This window comes from Nicotiana sylvestris, chromosome 1, assembly GCF_000393655.2.
Source record: "Nicotiana sylvestris chromosome 1, ASM39365v2, whole genome shotgun sequence".
Taxonomy (NCBI): Eukaryota; Viridiplantae; Streptophyta; class Magnoliopsida; order Solanales; family Solanaceae; genus Nicotiana; species Nicotiana sylvestris.
This window is the reverse complement of record NC_091057.1, coordinates 137538132-137557954: the sequence shown is the minus strand read 5'-3', so window position 1 is coordinate 137557954 and position 19823 is coordinate 137538132. Positions and strand designations below refer to the sequence as shown.

Sequence of the window (19823 nt, the reverse complement as noted above, 5' to 3'; positions counted from 1 at the left end):
AACATACGCGACAGGGGCCGATGAGGTCAGGCATTTATTGAGTTTACTTTTAGTCACGTGAAACATTTAAACGAAAAAGACCTTAATTGAGGTGTTCAAATGATTGTTGGGAGCAACTTAAAATGACACTTTATGTATTTCGCCTTTATGTGACTCAAATCATCCACTTAACGGATAAAGGTAAACAGGCTTCGCTAACTAATCAATACTCATAACCCGTTTGGCCAAGCTTCTAAAATCAGCTTATTCTGAGAAGTGCTTTTCTCAAAAGCACTTTTTAAAAAAGTGCTTTTGGTGAGAAGTAGTTTGTGTTTGACTAATTAATTTGAAAAACACTTTTGAGCAGTAATTAGTGTTTGTCCAAACTTTTGAAAACTGCTTTTAAGTATATTTTTCTCAAAAGTGCTTCTCAGAAAAGTGCTTTTGGAGAGAAGCTACTTTTTTCTGCTACTCCAAAACTGCTTCCGCTTCTCATCAAAAACACTTTTTTTTCCTTTCAAAATCTTGACCAAACACCTCATTTTTTGGCCAAACAAGCTATTAGTCCACTTGGCCAAGCTGCAAAAATCAACTTATTTTGAGAAGTATTTTTTTTTTCAAAAGTGTTTTTCTCAAAAGTACTTTTTGTGAGAAGCAGTTTGTGTTTGACTAATTAGTTTGAAAAACACTTTTGAGCAGCAATTAGTGTTTGGCCAAGCTTTTAAAAACTGTTTCTAAGTGTATTTTTCTCAGAGTGGTTCTCAAAAAGTGCTTTCGGAGAGAAGTTACTTTTTTCTGCTTCTCCTCAAAAACATTTTTTTTCCTTCCAGAAGCTAGCTGGCCAAACACCTCAAATTGAGGCCAAAAGTGCTTTTGGCCAAAAAAACACTTTTGGCCAAAAATAAGTTTGGCTAACCAGGCTATTAGCCTGTTTGGCCAAGCTGCAACAATCACCTTATTTTGAGAAGTGTTTTTTTTCAAAAGTACTTTTAAAAAAAGTGTTTTGGGTGAGAAGTAGTTTGTGTTTGGCTAATTAGTTAGAAAACCACTTTTGAACAGTAATTAGTGTTTGGCCAAGTTTTTGAAAACTGTTTCTAAGTGTATTTTTCTCAAAATTATTTCTCAAAAAAGTATTTTTTGGAGAGAAACTATTTTTTTTTCTTCTCCAAAACTGCTTCTGCTTCTTCTCAAAAATACTTTTTTTCCTTTCAAAAGTTTGGTCAAACACCTCAATTTTTGGCTAAAAGTATTTTTGTAAAAAAAAAAATACTTTTGATCAAAAAGAAGCTTGACGACTTTCTTATTTTGGTTACAATTTTTACAATTAAAAAAAGAAGAGAAAGACAACCTTTCCAAATTGACGGGATGAGCTAATGCTCAATGCAGTAATACGACGACGTATACATATTTCCTTCAAACCATCGATAACCTTTAATTTAGGCGGGCCAATTGGCGCGGCAGAGGAGAGCACCTCACTGGGATCCAATCTTGGTTTTCTTCAACAGTAGGGTTCCCACTGTTCTCGTCTCCCCGAGGCCCGAACAACGGTAGAAAGGTAATCAACATCTCACTTCCACTCTCATAGTCGCGACAGACGCACACCAATTAGATAGATGATATTAAGAACCAATGTTATTGGGAAATTCCATTTTGGCCGAGAAAAAAAATAAAATAAACGATTAGCGGATGTGGAAATTTGAACCATAACATCACTTGGCAATAATAGGTCAATTATGAAAATATAAGGTTTATTATGAGAATTTTTTGTTAATTCAAATTCTTGATTGAAGTTTGTGAATTATTATATTATCAGTATTGTTTTGAAGTGATTGCAGCATTGGATCAGAAAAACTAAATATTGAGATGCATTATTCGACATTAAAAGTAGTATAGTGTTTTTTCACTCCTGTAAAACAGTCAATATAGCTGCAAAAGTTTTACTGTAAGTGGTTTTGGTTCAATGAGTTTTGTTTTCCTATGTTTGGCTGTTTTCGATTTCTTTGATTGTAGTTCAATCTGGATTCTCTGACCTTTTCATTACTTTCATGCTAATGACAATGTATTCTGTTTTTTCTATACTAAGGACTTATGTGTGTGTACTGTCAGAGTGAAAGTAAATGGAGCCAGACCAAGTTGTTGCTGAGTTAGTTGGAATGGGATTTGAGTTATCTGATGTTACAAATGCTATAGAAGCTGTGGGTCTGTCGATTGATGGTGCAATTGATTTTCTACTTGATGATTCTCGAAGAAACACTGCGAGTGCATCAACTAGTAACACATGCATTACCAGTTGTGCTGGCACACTGGGAAAAAGAGCCTCCTCTTCGTCGCGTTCTGCAAGTAAAATGCGGCAACCCAGCATAAACGAATTCATTCAGTCAGCAGGTAGACCTAAAAGAAGCAAGACCATGAATAAGTTGGATATGTCTCAATTAGAAGTCTTGCAAAGAGATGCCGGAGGTTGTAATATGCATCCTCCCCCAGAGGATACTGATCTGCACATTGCAGTTGAAAAAGCCGAGTTGCCATATAATCACAAAGACGAAGAGAGCATTGGACCAGATTGGGAAAAGCAGGTTAAGAATTTGTTGCACAAGCACTTTGGATACTCATCCTTAAAGAATTTTCAGAGAGAAGCTCTTGAAACTTGGTTAGCTCACCAGGACTGTCTTGTTCTTGCAGCAACAGGATCTGGTATTGGCCCCTCACGCTGTTTTCTTCTTTGCTATTGTCCCTTTTTTTGTATCTTAATGTGATATTCTGTGTTCTGACAGTTACTTTTATGTAGGGAAGTCTTTGTGTTTTCAAATTCCGGCATTGCTGACTGGGAAGGTTGTCATTGTTATATCACCATTGATTAGCTTGATGCACGACCAGTGCTTGAAGTTAGCAAAACATGGAGTTTCTGCTTGCTTCCTTGGATCTGGTCAAATTGATCGAAGTGTTGAACAAAAAGCAATGGCAGGCATGTATAGCATCATTTATGTATGCCCCGAGACAATTCTAAGGTATAGAGCATGTTACTCGAATTGTATTTCAAGGATAGTATTGACTGTTGTTCGACAGATGAGTTGCTTGTCTTTTCTTTCAGACTCATAAAACCCCTCCAAAGCCTAGCAGAAAGCCGTGGAATTGCTCTATTTGCAATCGATGAAGTTCATTGTGTTTCTAAGTGGGGTCATGATTTTCGACCAGATTACAGGTTTATATTCTTTTGTTTGTTTGATAAATCAGACATACTATTATCTGGAATTGGTCAAAATTTTCAGTAACTGATTTAGTCATTGGATATAGATAAGTACTATAGCCTCTTGTCCTAGAGTGCACAAAGTAAGGAGGATATTCTTTTCTTTCAGTACAGCACTTACATACCATATCATGCCAATTATAGTACTTGCAAGAATTCACATTTGTGTGTGTGTGTGGGGGGGGGGGATTGGCACAGGGTGGGGGGAGGTCACCTTCCGCATTCTGGTTCTATGTTTGTTTATGCACTTGATCATCCAACTGAAGAGTGGATGTTGCACACAGACGTCACAAATATCCTATGATTCTTGAAAGAGGAAAATGCAAAAGAAGGTGTTAGTTCCATGGTTTTTATACAAAGAATAAAATACCAACAAATGCCATTTTTCTACTTATTCTGAGGTCGCCAACAGTAACTCCTTTTTTTACCATTCGGTGCAACTTCCAAATGAAATGAGAAACTTTATTCTGGACACATTACAAGAGTGCTGAACAGTCTTTCTTGAGTTCACCACTGTCATCAGCCAAAGAATAGGATAACTCTGACCTTCCATTTGGTGTTCTTCTTCTTTGATTTCATCACATGAGTTCCTTGAAAATTCAACAGAAATAATTATAGTTCTTAGTTTGATGCTGAAACTCATCTGGAGGGTGATGTTCCGCTTTTTTCTATTAAGCCAGATGATATTGTCTTCTCTCCATCAACTCTTTCCAAGAAAGAGCTCCTTATCATCAGAAGCCAGTGAAGTAAGTATGAATAAAGTTAGTAGAAAGGTTAGAGAGGGTGGATTATCAACACGAGTTTACCCCCTTCATCAGTGTCACTTATTTCATCCTGAAAACTACTTCAAAGATTTATCTACAATTAGCTGCAAAAAGCACTGGTTTAAACCTAGTCTGTGAAATAAGGTGGCAAAGATGATATATTTCATAAATAAGCGGTAAATGGTTAGCGTTATTCAATCGCGAATGCTACGTTCACATTTCCTCATTAATCCCCATTTTTAGCCTAAGAAAGATGCAGATGGCCCAAGCATTTTGATGAAGCCACATTGCATCTTAAAATATGCGAGGGCTGAAATTTTGAGCCTCAACAACATGCATAAGCATTCACTCGAAACTGCCTGATATTCTTTATTATTCTTCATGCAACAATGTTGAAGACATAATTAAGTAAACAAAAGTATGCTCTTTCTAAAAGCTTAAGTTTTTAGATGAGATGGTCACGCATTTCGACATGGTATTAGAGCAGGCGAAGGTCCTGAACTCGAGTCTCATCGCCACCCGATATCAAAAAAGATTTTCACGTGCTTGGCTCATCAAAAATTAATCAAGCCCCCCGGGTGTGTGTGTGTGTGGCGTGTTGAAGACATAATTAAGTAAATAAAAGTGTGCTCTCTCTAAAGCTTAAGCTTTTAGATGAGATGGTCACACATTCAACAAACAAGAATGGTTCTTGCACTTGAAGCTCAAAGACCTCTGTGTTTCTGCTATTATTAACATGCAAACGTCAATCTTTTTCTCCTTATTAATATTGTATCATACCACGATGGATTTCTTAAGTTCCTTGAGTTTGTTTATCAACTTATTGCGAAGTCTACTACTTTAGCAGAGATATGATACATCGTGCTTATAACTTATAAGATAAACGTTATGCTTATGACTAGTCAAATTCTGATCTTTTTCTTCTCCAACTTCCATTCTAGCCAAGCAAAAGCTACAAGAAAATATTGACACAAATCTTCCATGTACTGTAGGCGATTGTCTGTTTTGAGAGAGAACTTTAGAATGGATACCATGAAGTTTCTGAAATTTGACATACCGATCATGGCATTGACTGCTACTGCAACTACTCGTGTTCGAGAAGACATTCTGCAGTCATTGCACATGTCAAAGGCGACACAAATTGTTCTCACTTCATTTTTCAGGCCAAATCTCAGATTTTCAGTAAGTTAATCTACAATGTGTTTGGTACTCTTTTGGTTTGGTATTCCCTGTATGTTCTGCATTTGCCTTGCTGCACAATTTCATTTTTTGCTTTCTTGTGTATGAAGGGTGCTTTTTTTCTTCTTCATTTTTTTTTGTGTGTGTGTGTGTGTTGGGGGGGGGGGTTGCAAATTGTTTGACGATTAACTTATTTATATAATATTGCAAATAATATTTCCATGAAGCTAAAGTCTTCAGCAAACTCATATGTAAGTTGTGATATTATGTTGCCCTATCAATTAAATCCTGTATTCACACTCAAGAACTAAATTACTATTTTCTTTGACCATAGTTATTGTATTTTAAACTAGATCGTCAATCTTTGTGTCACTTTTGTTTCCTGCATAATATGATGAAAGGGAAATACTGCATACTAATAAAGTTTCCTTTGAGTGTTTTTAATTATATTTTTGCTAAAATACTAGTGTTTGGTCTTCTAAAAATAAAGTCTTCACTTTCAGTACATATGCTGATAGACATAATAGCAATTCACTTCATTTCTGCTGCTTGCAGGTGAAACACTCTAGGACATCATCTATAGAGTCCTACAAGAAGGATTTTCATGAACTGATAAGCATTTATTCCAGAAAAGGGAAGACTGGCAGGAAAAGTAAGTTAATGCCCACAAATCCGGAGGAGAACTCTGACAGCTCTGATAATGCTTCCAATGGTTGCATGGATGAATATAATGGAATCTATGAGGTTAATGTAGACGACGTTGTGGGGGATGCCGTTTCTGAGAGTGAAGACGAAGTACGTTCTCCTGGGCGATGTGGTTTGGCTCCTCTGAAGGATAGACAATTGTCTGTTGAGTATCTGGAAGATGAGTGTGATCTTGTGCAAGATGTTGATGATTTGGATGGTAAGACTCTTCTTTGGTGAAATATTCATTTAGACAGTACAGATCAAATTTAAGAGAGAATTTAATTGTACCTGTCTTCCATGGCACTAAAGATTACACGACGAATAACTCATCTGTTACCAAAGCCAGTGCAGAGACCTCAGAATTTTTCTTGTGCAAATATAGAAAAGATTTTGTAAATTTTAATAGTGGTTACCTTAGTGTGGATTGAAATAAATCCTTTTGTTTTGTCTTATCTGCAGCAGTACTTTTATCTACATTCTAAAGAGTTTAAGTTTCAATTCACACCCTTGTACCAGTGGTTTTTATGACTAACGGTTGTTTTCTTTCATTGTTGATCACCTTACTGTCTTGTTGTTTTTATTCTGCTTTTATATGGCTTTTAGGTACTGTCCTTTCTTGTCTATATTTTCATTAATATGGTGCTTATGCTTTCCTGAGCCGAGGGTCTATTGGAAACAACCTCTCCATCCTCACAAGGTAGGGGTAAGGTCTGTGTACACACTATCCTCCCCACCCCAGACCCCACGGTGTGGGATAATATTGGGTATGTTGTTGTTGTTGTTGTACCCTTGTAGCAGCCACTGACAACCTTCAGCACACCGGTGCAAGATTGTTTAGTATGAGATTTCAAGAGGGTAAAATAACCTTAGCTTGAGAAAGAGATGACTATCCTTGATAGTTTGTTAGAAGAAAAGCCTCACACTCTTACCTAATACGACTCTCCCATTACGTGATCAAAAGAATACATATATTGACTGTATCTCATCCTTCTTGTTCCTGCATTCTCAAACTTAACCTTTTTGTTTCCTAGATAGTCTCTTCATTTGTTAAAACCGAACAAATGAAATGCCTTTTGTGGGTTGTCGTCAGCCTCTAACTGGCTATGTAGCAGTGTAAGTAAAGACTTTATCTTCTTGAGAGCAAGGTCTAGGGTAGCTTTTAGGAGTTTCCTTGATTTCTAATTGGCTACTTAGGATATAAATTTGTAATTTGAAATTGTAAGCTTGGTCATTTAAATTTACTTTATGAACTCAAATAAATTGTACTGATGTTGAAATTGCTGCAGTTTCTTGTGGTGAATTTAGCGGAAAACTACCAACAAAAGGTTTTAGTGGTTTTCTACTGCCCAAAGCACCTGATCTGCCCAGTAAGCCAGAGGAAAGAGCAAAGTTTCAGCATGAACCGTTGGAAGATGGACCGACAATAATCTATGTCCCAACTAGGAAAGAAACATTAAGTATATCAAAATTTCTTTCTAGATCTGGGATCAAAGCTGCTGCTTACAATGCTAAGGTAATATATATATATATATATATATATATATATATATATATCCAATCATTTAAAGTAATTTATCTTGCTCTCCGTCTGATTTTTTGAAGTTGAGTTTATTTCGCCACCAAATTTTAATTGTTCGAGCGATGGACTAAAGATTTTGCATAGTCTCATATCATCTAATAAATGCTTAGCTAGGGGCATGTCTTTACAATGCAAAACTCTATAGTATGAAAGTGGATTAAAGGTGATCATACTCGTGCTGTAGCCTGTTCAATTGATTTGCTTCAATGTAATTAAGTATATCTTGTCACTAGTGATATTATGTGTTACATGCCTTTGCTTGATTAAAGTCGATATCTAACAATGATGCTACTCAACAATGAAGTTGATTGATATACTCCTCTTTTCCTATTGAGAAGTAATGTTTTCTTTTGCTTCTCTTTTCAGTTGCCAAAATCACATCTAAGGCAGGTGCATAAGGAATTTCACGAGAACACGCTGCAGGTAAAATTTAGGTGACGTGTTAGATGAAGTAACGATAATAAATATTCTTTTTCTTATTTAACAGGTTGTTGCATATAAGAAGGCCTTTGATTGTTGCATTCGATATTTAACATTTTAAAGTGACCTTTGCATATTTCTTTCATGAAGAGCATAAAGAAATGGACCTTTGCCTAATTCAACTCAAAAACTAGCTTATTAGTTGAGGATTGCCCGAGACTATATAAGGAGATCAAAGACCCAATCCACAATTGATGTGGACTATAACACTCCCCTCATGCTGAAGACTGGACATCTAGAGCGTGGACAGTATAATATGGGGGCAACACCAGTAAACCTAGAATTGGGATGGGATTGGTTCTGATACCATGTAATGAAATGGACCCTAGGTCTAATTCAACCCCAAAAAGTTAGCTCATGAGATGAGGATTGTTCAAGACCATATAATGAGACCTAAGACCCCATCCACAACCGACGTGGGACTCTAAGAAAGAGGAAATTCATTGATGGCCCTGTTATCCTCGTTGCGAGAGTCAAGTTGGATAGATCTCTGTGTTCTCATCTCATATTCTTTGTAGTTATTTATCTTAACTTGGTCCAGATATATATAAGAGTCATATGTCGTCCCTACTAGTTTGGGATTGAGGCATAGTAGTAGTAGTAGTAGTAGTTGTTATTGTCGTTGGTCGAATTAGTTGTTGTGTTGTCCATATTGTCTGATACAATATACTAATAGAGTTCTAGTATAAGATGGTTTCTTGATTTAGAATATATTTGTGGTATCTAGATCTAGTTTTTGACTAGAATTATTTAATTCCTGCTTCATTGCTTATGCAAAGAGGAAAAAATGTAATAATAGTTCGTTAGTGAACTTCTCATAAAGATGAAATACTTTTATGAACTGTCCTTTTACAATATCAACAAACCCAGTATAATCCCACAAAATAGGGGTCTGGGGAGGGTAGTGCACACGCAGACCTTACCCCTACCTATAGAGCTGTCCTTTTACATCGTCATTAAATGTTATTGATAAGATGCTGCAAATAAGTTTGCAATATTGACTATTCATGAGTCTACAAGAAGTGCAAAAGGATAAGAAATCTTTTTTATCTTTCTATAGAGAATGATCCTTGTAGCCCTGTTTCTCACAATGTCCAGTGGCATGATTAGAATGCCATCCCAATAACGTTTCTCTAGAATTTATGAGCAGAAACTTGGGATAAATAATACAAGATACTTTTGGACAAAACTATATTGAAGTTGGGGTTTAACATTGGCTGGCAGATCCTGGGCTGTCTCCGAAACACCTATCAATTATTTCATTGTGAGAATTATTTCATTTGATTTCATTCTATCGACTTGGCATAGGGTCATAGTAATGGACTTGGTGATCGTGAGAGGAAGGAAGAAGAGAGCGGTGAGCGACCTTAATCTTAGGTGAGGAGCCTTGACTAAGGACAAATCTCAAGAGTTGAGGTAGAAGCTGTTAGCTATGGAGGCCTGGAGTAGTAGTGAGAATGTGAGTAGTATGTGGGCCACGGCAGCGAACTACATTAGGGAGGCTGCTAGAGAGGTGTTAGGGGTCACAAACGGTTACTCGGGAGGCCACAAAAGGGATTGGTGGTGGAATGGGGAGGTCCAAGGAAAAGTGGAGGTGAAGAAAGCGGCGTACATGAAGCTAGTGGAGAGCACAGACGAAGAAGAGAAGAGGACGAATGGGGAATGTTATAAGGAGGCAAGGAGAGAGGCGAAATTAAAGAGGACAACATTTAGACGGCTGTATGAATAACTTGAGGACAAATGAGGCGATAAAAAGCTGTACAAGTTAGCCAAGGTTAGAGAGAGGAAGGCTTCAGATTTGGACCAAGTGAGGTGTATTAAAGATGATGATGGCAAGGTGTTGGTGGATGAGACATGTATTAGGCGTAGATGACAGACATACTTCCATAAACTCTTGAACAAGGAGGGGGACAATAACATCATGCTTGGTGAGTTGGAGAACTCGAAGAGGCTGAAAGATTTTGGGTTTTGTTGGCATATTAAGATTGATGAGGTTGAGCAGGGTAAGGAACTGGGCATGACGAGATCCCGATGGAATTTTGGAAGGACGTGGGTCGGGCAGGCTAGGAGTGGCGTACTGGTTTGTTCAATGTTATTTTCAGGACGAAGAAGATGCCCGTCGATAGGTGGTGGAGTTTGATGATTCCGTTGTACAAAAACAAAGGTGATATTTAAAACTGCAACAACTATAGGGGTATCAAGCTGTTGAGCCACACTATGAAAGTTTGGTAGAGGTTGGTGGAGAGAAGGATAGGGAGGTGCGTGTCTATTTCAGAGAACCAGTTTGGATTTAAGCCGGGTCGGTTGACTACAAAAGCCATTCACCTTGTGAGGAGATTGGTGGAGCAGTACAGGGAGAGGAAAAATGACTTGCATATGGTGTTCATTGACCTAGAGAAAACCTATGATAAGTTCCGAGGGAGGTTCTATAGAGATGTTTGGAAGTTAGCGGTGTTCCGGTAGCGTACATTAGGGCGATTACGGACATGTACGATGGTTCTAAGACTAGGGTGAGGACTGCAGGAGGAGACTCAGATCACTCCCTAATGAGATGGGATTGGATCAGGGATCAATCCTTAGCTCTTTTTTGTTTGCCCTGGCGATGGATGTGCTGACGCGACATATACAAGAGGAGGTGCCATATTGTATGCTATTTGCAGATGATATAGTACTGATTGACGAGACTCGATGTAGGGTTAACGCTAGGTTGGAGGTTTGGAGACATACACTGGAGTTTAAAGGTTTCAAATTGAGTAGGTCAGAAATAAAATACTTTGGAGTGTAAGTTCAGTGATGGGACGCACAAAGCAGAAGTACTAGTGAAGATTGATACACAAGTTATCCCCAAGATATATAGTTTCAAATACCTTGGATCTATTATACAAGGCAACAGATCGATTGATGAGGATGTTACTCACTGTATTGGCGCGGGGTTGATGAAATGGAGGCTTGCAACATGGGTTTTGTGTGAAAAAAAAGTGCCACCAAGACTTAAAAGGCAAGTTCTACAGAGTGATGGTTAGATCGACTATGTTGTATATGGCTGAGTCTTGGTGCGTCAAGTCGTCCCATGTCCAGAAGATGAAAATAGCTGAAATAAGGATGTTGAGATGGATGTGTGGACATACCAGGAAAGACAAGATTAGAAACAAAGTTATTAGGGACATGGTGGGAGTGGCTCCTGTGGAGGACAAGTTGTGAGAATTGAGGCTGAGATGGTTAGGCATGTGACGAAGCAAGATATAGCTATCCCGGTTAGGAGGTGTGAGAGGTTGACCATGGCGGGTCTAAGGAAGGGTAGGGGTAGACCTAAGAAGTACTGGGGTGAGTTGATTAGACAGGACATGTCATTGCTTCAGCTTATCGAGGACATGACCCTCGATAGGAAGGCATGGAGGACGAGTGTTAGGGTTGAGGGTTGACAGATAGTCACGAGTCTATCCTAGGCTTGTCAGTAAACCTAGTCCTATTGTTGTATTTGCTTATTCTTGGTACTTTATCTTTACATGTTGTGTTATTCGCTTCCAATACCCTATTACCTTGTGTTGCTATTGTTTGTTGATTTCGTTCACTATTCCTTGAGCTGGGGGTCTATCGGAAACATCCTCTCTATCTTCATAAGGTAGATGTAAGGTCTGCGTACACACTACCTTCCTCAGACTCCACTTGTGGAATTACACTAGGTTTGTTGTTGTTGTTGTTGGTTATCCTGTTAATATACTGTTGCATGTTTCTTTTCAAAACAGGCTATCATTTTTTACTATTATTGACAGTTAATATAATAGGATGAATCCACTTTAACTCTTAGATAAAATAGTATCTTCAAGATATCCTGAGAGCAGATAGGCGATTAGCGTGAGCTTAAAGTTGTTTTGTTTATGTTTATATTGCACAGTTATGCATTTATTAACTGAGGCTACACATTGTACTTTCTGATATTCAGGTCATTGTCGCAACAATTGCCTTTGGTATGGGTATTGACAAGTTGAATGTGCGAAGGATCATTCACTACGGCTGGCCCCAGGTGCAATTACTCAGCTAGATTGCCTTAATGTATTTTGCGTAACTACATATATTTATTCTTGTAAATAAACTACATGAAAATCTAGACCATGTTCCCACATCGTCTTTCTTCTTTAGCAATGTAATCGTACATATTCTCATAAGTATACTTAAGAAGCATTATGTTTCAAATGCAGACCTTGTTCGAACTATTTTCTTTTCTTTGCTTTTGGTACATGGCTTAGATTTCAGTTATGCTTCTTGGTCAAGATATTGTAACCTTTACAGAGTCTGGAGGCTTATTATCAAGAGGCTGGTCGAGCTGGTCGGGATGGAAAAGTAGCGGAGTGTGGTTAGTTAATCTGATTCTTTTTATATGTGGTATATTTGTCATAATCTTGAGATCGAATCTTTACACTTCAAAGAGAACAAAATTGTATCCAATGGACTGATAGTAATGTTTGGGAGGGTGAAATGAAGCAATTTTCCAACCCATGCATGAGACTCAGCTTCTTGGAGGAAAAAAAACAAGAATTAGCCTTAAACCAGTGAAAATCGAAAGTTCTATGGTTGAATTCAAAAGCTTAGGACATAATTTCTTTGATTGCTTAAATATTGTGAATTTGTAGTTATGGAAAAAAGTCGTGAAACCTCTACTTCTAGTCAAACATGGGTCCGAAATTGATTCCACAGAGAAATATTGGCAGAATTACATGTCATTGTTCCACCGTTTCTAGTCGGCTTGACATTCTTATGAAGTGATTGACTTTTAAAACTTAGGAACTAATCCTAGAAGCATATCAAAATATGTTAAACATCATAGGGTCAAAATGGTTCTCATTAGGAAATGTTAAATGAGTGAACGACAAAGTGTCTTCGTGAAAACACCTAGATTAAAAAGAAAAGTAAGACAAAAGATATAATTATGACGCAGGAACAATTAGGGAAGAAGTTGAAAAGATTTAGTGCATAAACTAGGAAATAGATATAGTGAAAGGAAATCTGACATTGTCAAAGTACTGGAATATGAATAGCTCATTATTGGTGAAAAGGAACTTCGTGCCTTCCCCTTGGTTTAGCAGACGTTATCCTGTAGTGCATTAAGGTGTGATTTTGATAAATTTACACCAAATGGTTTCTTATTCAACTTTTATTATCCAGAAGAGCTACACTTATCTGGTAGAGCTGGGACATCGGCTCCAGAGAGGCACTACATATATACTTAAGCTGTTTGATTCCTTCTGAAACAGTTCTATATGCAAACCTGTCAAGAACACCGACGCTTCTACCAAGTCAAAGAAGTGAAGAGCAGACAAAACAAGCATATAAGATGTTGTCGGATTGCTTCAGGTGTAAGATAACTTGCCAATTGAACTGATTAGGGATTACTTTGGTTTTCCATCTTATGTGTTGATTATGTTCAACAGATATGGAATGAACACTTCTTGCTGTAGAGCTAAAACACTTGTGGAGTACTTCGGCGAGCGCTTTCTTTTGGAGAAATGTCTTGTGTATGTCAAGACACACTGGCTATTGTGCTTTATCTTTTGTTCCTTACAAGCTGCTTCACGTCAAGGATGTATGCTTGTGCTTTTCTTTTAATTTTCTTTCACTTTCCCTTCTGGGGTGGGTGCGGAGCATGAAGAATGTCCACAGCACTGTTAATGAGCTATTAGTGTGTTTGTAATATTTGACTCCTCTTAAGTTAGTCTATATATTGAGGTTTCAGGTAGTTTTTTTAATCATAGGACATGCGACATAAAAGAGATTTTCTTTTCTAGCACTTTGAAGTGAAAAATGACTTCCTATGCATATAATGGTTCCAAATGCATCCGATTGCTGATATCCTTTTCAATTTTCATGCTTACTGATGTTTGCCTTGTTTTTTGTCTTCTGATTAAAAAGTTAATTTCTGCTCAAGAAAGTACATATTTGTCTGTAGGTTTTCCATACTCGCAATGAGTTCTCACTTTCTCAATTTATGTCTTTTACCTGGTACGTAATGCACAGGTGTGATATATGCATCAAAGGACCACCTGAAAGGCAGAATTTAAAGGCTGAGGCCATTATTTTCTTGCAAGTTGTTGCTACTCATTGTGTGAGTACGTCTGCCATCTCATATTGCTTGTGCTCCTTTGTACTTTGTCATCTCATTTTGACATTGCTGGTCATTGTTCATCCTTTCTGGCGCAGAGAAATTTTGCAGACATCTCCTATGGTGGCGATGAGGGGAGACTTGGTGAGAAGCTAAACATAAAGGCTTTGGTCAGCAGAATAAGAGAACAGGTACTTGTTCTGCTCAATGTCCTCTCTTCCTCTATCTCCCTCTCTCCCTCTTTCTCCCTCTTATACATGTGCATGTCCCATGGAAAATTCTCACAGAAGATCCTTAGAAAGCATGTCTACCAGGGGTATGACAAGGAGACCTACAATTCCTTCAGTTTGAATGATCTTCTTGTCACTAATTTCTGGAATCTCTCTTGCACTGCCAATAGAGTTGCCTGGAGATATATTGTGTTTGTAATTCGGATTGCTCTTGAAGAGCCCTCTTCAAAATGTTGTTTGACATCAATCATATGTTCCCACACTGATAATAATCTGTAATTCTTTCTTTCTTTTTGGTGTAAAACTACTTTGTCATACTGAAAATAGCTTTAACTTGTCGAGCAGATGTCCTCCAGCTGCATGTTACTCCTGCTCTAATGAGGTTGTATTTAATTTTTCTCATATCCGAAGTGCTGCCTATTTTCCTTTACAGAGAACTTTTCCATTAGTTCTGGTATAGTATATTACTTTAAAGTTACTCATTTTTTTGAGAAAGTACTTTAAAGTTACTCGTGCAATCTATTCTTGTAAATCCTCATACTTATCAAGAATGATCCATCCCTACTTTCGTATCCAGTCTTTCAACTAGCATATAATGTCGGCTCCACTCTTCTATTTCGTGTTCAATTAGTGTAAGAGAATCACAAGATATTTCTTTTATTGGAATAGATCTTTCTTTGTAGTTTTACAACATTGTTGCTAATACTCTTTTTTATTTACCTTTTCCTATTGCAACTCTAATCTTGTCATTTGTCTTCCTTATATTGTGTTGTAGTATCAACAATTTAGTGCAAGTGATCTCTTGTGGTGGAGAGGTCTTGCTCGACTGTTGGAAGTTAAAGGATTCATTAGGGAGGGAGATGACATGGTAAGCTTTCTGCTTAGTAACCATAGTTATTTCATATAAGGTACTAAGTTTTGGCACTATGCTTCTCAAATCCATCCAATCTTCATTTACTTTTACGGCCTATTTGATATATGCTTCTCATTTTATCCTTTACTGTCCTATGAGTTCGGTTAGTCATGCTGTTTTCAATGCTGAAAACTAGGATCTTAGAAACATGTACTACGTGGCAAGGAGTGGAAACAAATACTTGGAAGCCCTTTCTAGTTTGCTATTATTGGTCTAGTTAATGTTCAGTTAGTTTGTTCTTTTTTTGATAGTCAAAAAGTTTCAGTAATAAACATCAATTTGATGTCAAAAAATAGTACAAGATGTGTGCGTGACTCTGCTGGAGTCATGCATTGTCTTTCAGATGTTTGACCATCTATCCATACAACATGGTGCTTTCCTCGTACCAAAAATTAAAAGTGGTAGAAAAATCTTATAATACTTTCTACGTCATTCTCACTATTATGAGACATTCTCCTGTTCTTCATTCCATATACTCCAAAGAGACAAGATGGTCTTGTAAACATGTTGCCTTCCTTTCATTATTGACCCTCTCCGATCTGGCGATCTCCAACTCGTATTTGTTTCCTCCACTGACCATGATAACACCCAAGGGATGTAAATAATGAGAATGCAATATTCCATAGTCGTAAAGCCAACCTGCGATGCAACAAGAGATGCTTAGTATCTTCTCCAGATACTTTGCACTTGCAACACCAACTCACAAATATCCTCTCTGTCCGCTGTTATAATTACATCTCGCACTAACCCAACAAAGAAAGTTACTTTCTCCGGAAATTTGGTGTTCCAAAACTTTTCACGCATCTTCTTATTATCTCCCCTTTCTAACAACTCAGATAATAGGTTTCAACGGTATTTGGCACCCTTCCCCCTCCATATCGTTTATCCCCTCCCTCATCCTCGGTTGGATAATTATATATTTTCTGAAAGTGTAGTAGTATTGTTGTAATAATTTGACATGTCCTAGATATGAAACTTTTATTTAAGAAAAGAGGTTAACGATTTAGGACAAAGCAAAGAGAAAGTAGATGATTTTAATGGGACAGACAGTATTATGATAAGATTGTCTCTCATGAAAGTTACATTAGTTTGAATCTGTATACTAAGAAAGATATTTAAACCCCTTTTGCTTTGTTCATTCTATGTTTGAGATTTGCTTGTTTTATTCATCTGGTTCCTCCTGCTTGATGGAGAATGTGGAAAGATAGAACTTGTCAAACGTGTGAAACTTAGATTGTAAAAACAGTTGTTGTTTCATTGGAAAATGCCTGTTAGAAATAATTATTACTACTATATTTCCCAGTATTTCTAGCGGTAAATTTTCTTCTGGAAGGAGGAAAAAGGTTTTCATTTGGTGCTTTATTCCCAGTTTCTTTATATTATGTTGCATTTGAAATCAATCTTGACATGGAAGTATGTTTGTATGTGGTTATTTTCAATCATACGGCTGATCATTTCTGGCGAATGTTACAGACCCGGGTGCAGATAAAATATCCAGAAGTAACAAATCGGGGAAGGCAGTTCATGAGTTGTGAAACAGAGCAGCCATTTCATGTTTATCCTGAAGCAGATATGCTGCTATCCATGAGAAGCCCTAAGTCTTATTCCAGTTTTACTGAATGGGGGAAAGGTTGGGCAGATCCAGAGATCCGTCGCCAACGCTTGCAGAGAAAGCGAACATGGAAATCTCCAAAAAAACGAAAATCACGTAAACGTCAGCCTGGTAGTAATACAGTTCGTGGAAGACTGACTGCCAAGTTATCGAAAAAGAAGTGACAAATGTGAACTATGAAGTGGTCTAAAAAATGTGGGTAACAAATTAACGATTGGATTTTGCACGATCCCATTCTTTATTTGTTCGTCTATTTTATGTTCTGATTTTTGATTGGTAGATCCTTGTCGGTTGTCACTCAGACACACTTGTTTTCTTGTGTCTTTATTTTTTTTATAGTCTAAACCTAGCTCCAAGCTTGCTAACGTAAGCGAAAATAAGATTTAAGTGAAAGTCAAAGTACACGGAGAGGCGACTTATGTATTGTTTTCCCCATGAGTGAAGAGATACATTCTCTCTTGAAATGTACGAGGGCCTGAAACAAAATGGACCCTAATTGCTGTCGGATAAACGAGGGGAAAATAGAACAAAAAATGTTTGTATGTATTATGAGCAAATATATGCTTTAAATCGTATAATGTGTTGTTCTAAAATGTTTGTATGATAGAGAATACATTATGATCATCCAGTTATTGGTATCTCTTGTGAAGACATCATTAGGTCAATTTACAGGACTATATATATGGACGGTGGAGTAGTAATTAAGGAGTAGCAAATAAGAGATGTTCTTATGATGGCATGTGTCATGATTTTATGAAGAGCTATTGAAAGTAGGAGCACAATTGTCACGGGGAGACTAAGGTGGAAGGATACGTGTCCAAAAAGCTTTTATCCCTGCCACGTGTCGTTAACCTTTACAAGTAGCCAATAATATTGCAAAAAATCTTTTGAAAATTTTCATTAAAATCTTATATTCCCAACAATAGCAACTGTTCAACAAGCAAACGTGAATAGAGGAGAATCATAAGCGTCTTTGCTGCATTACATTTATGAGGTAGAGTATTTTCAGCGCATTTTAGCCTATGCTTTCCTTGTTCTAGCAAGCAAACTGACTAGTATCTTACAATCTTCTCTCTTTTTTTGAATGACATTGATCATTCGCCTTTACGCAACGATTCTTCTTATACGACTGAGAGAGTGAGTGATAATTAGAGAGTCTTTCAGTCATTGATTTCCTATCTATTAATAGCTATAGGAGAAGTTGACGTTAAAAGCTTGATCTTTCCTTATGCGTTTTTTACTAATGAAAATAAAGATTGAGCTAGGATTTGAAGTTTTTGGGATCGAAATTTAATCTTTGTAAGTTACTCAATTTTAATTTGGGAATTTAAACATATTCTATAAATTTTTTAATGAATATTCTTAATACAAATACATATTTGGACCAAAATTAGTGGGTTGAGCTGAAATCGTCAAGGTCTCCTATAACTAATAGATAGATAGGAAATCAATGACTGCAAGATATCAGTATAAATCCTTTTTCCTTTTTGGCATTTGATATGCCTTAAAATACATTATCCCCACATTGATATTTTTCTGTAGCTCCTAAGCATAAAGTGCATAATAGTCTTATAATAAAATTAGGACGCTAACAGCAACAAGCGCATCTGGTGTAGTGGTATCATAGTACCCTCCCACGGTACTGACCGGGGTTCGATTCCCCGGATGCGCACATAAATTTACTTTTGCCTTTATTTCTTTTCCATTTCGTTCCAAATTCCCGATCCCAAAATCTTTCTTTTTATTTTAATTAACTTTTTCGGTCCACTTCCAGAAAAGCAATATTAATCCCAAATTCTACCTTAATAAACAGATTGGAATGAAGCAGAAAAGCTAAGCAGAGAAGGAATATAGATATGAAGTCATGCCATTTTCAAGTTCCCCCTTCAGACACAGCAAAGAATCAATACCCTCCCTTCTATTATTTTAATTCAAAAACTATTGTACTTTTGGTGAATTCTGAGGAGAGCCTCAATGTATTTTAGCAACATCACATTTGCAATTATAGGCTTCTCAACATCATTCTTGCTATACTTGCCAAACTTGAGGAAAAAGCAGAAGAAGCAAATTGCAGCCGAGAAATTCCGAATAATTTCAGAAGCATTAGAACAAGCAGAGGACAGAGTATTAAGGTATGAAGAAAGACACGACAAAATACTAAGCCAAATATGTTCTCACTACATAGTAAGTCAAGAAATATTAGATGCACTTGAAGCTGCTCGAGAGGCCATGAATGAAGCTCTTGAATTTGCTATTACTCTCAGAAATTTACAGCTAGATGTTATTAGATTGTACCCTGATGATGGCTGTTCTAGGCCTGTTTGGTTACTTGGAAAATCAAGAAGACAAAGGAACAATTAAAAGAGTACTACTTTATTTCTTCTTTTCTTTTAGATAGCTAAGACAATTAATAACATCTTCATTTCTAAGCAAATGATCTGCAATAACCCTTTTGATTTCTTTACATCATGAACAAGAAATTGTCGCGACTATTTTCTCATAGGTATATAGAATAGGACTAATATTTAATTTTTGATGTTGGTTCAGTTTCAGTATTTAGAATCCGACAGAATATTATAAAATAGGTACTAGAATGAATGCCACGGGGTTTGAAATGAACCCTTCATTGACCACCTACAAGCTTCATAAAGAAAATTAAATATAGATCTTGGTTTAATTAATTAAATTTATACAAATGATGATTAATCTTAGTTAATAATAATATTCTAAAAAATTTTCCATAAATAATGCGTAGATCTGTTCTAACAGCTGTGACGGTATGCCACAGACAATAGTCAAAGAATCAAAATAGAGGTAATATGGCATAAAATAGTGATAAACAACAATAAATGATATTTATGTATATAAATGCAAAGGAGTCACCGAGAAAGGATGGAAGTAATGAATATTCTTTCTGACAATCAAGATTGACGAATAAACCTTTGGGTGCCGAGAAATTCTCGGATCTAGTGAAAAAATGTAAGCAAGAATCTTAGTGAAAAGGTTGTTTTTGTATGCTTATGATGAGGGCCGATTTTCTCTCTCTAAAGTCAAAG

The 19823-nt window shown here is 36.9% G+C and overlaps 1 protein-coding gene and 1 non-coding gene across 3 annotated transcripts; both read left to right on the top strand.

The window, feature by feature from the left end:
- The first annotated feature begins 1409 nt into the window (after positions 1–1409).
- Positions 1410–17046, top strand: LOC104227667 (ATP-dependent DNA helicase Q-like SIM). 2 transcript variants are annotated; one of them, XM_009779965.2, is made up of 16 exons: positions 1411–1534; positions 2086–2673; positions 2768–2987; positions 3071–3181; positions 4983–5172; positions 5725–6073; positions 7143–7369; positions 7802–7858; positions 11859–11939; positions 12206–12269; positions 13168–13267; positions 13345–13428; positions 13928–14015; positions 14111–14203; positions 15018–15110; positions 16629–17046. In XM_009779965.2, the coding sequence occupies exons 2-16, from the start codon at positions 2097–2099 to the stop codon at positions 16929–16931; spliced, it is 2637 nt and encodes an 878-aa protein (XP_009778267.1). In that variant the 5' UTR covers positions 1411–1534; positions 2086–2096; the 3' UTR covers positions 16932–17046. The 2 variants fall into 2 exon arrangements, 1 of the variants encoding a protein (XP_009778267.1); XR_711167.2 differs by lacking the exon at positions 16629–17046 and having other exon boundaries at positions 1410–1534; positions 13928–14019.
- Positions 17047–18368: 1322 nt separating this feature from the next.
- Positions 18369–18439, top strand: TRNAG-CCC (transfer RNA glycine (anticodon CCC)). The gene has a single exon. It is a non-coding gene; the product is annotated as a tRNA-Gly (tRNA).
- Positions 18440–19823: the final 1384 nt, after the last annotated feature.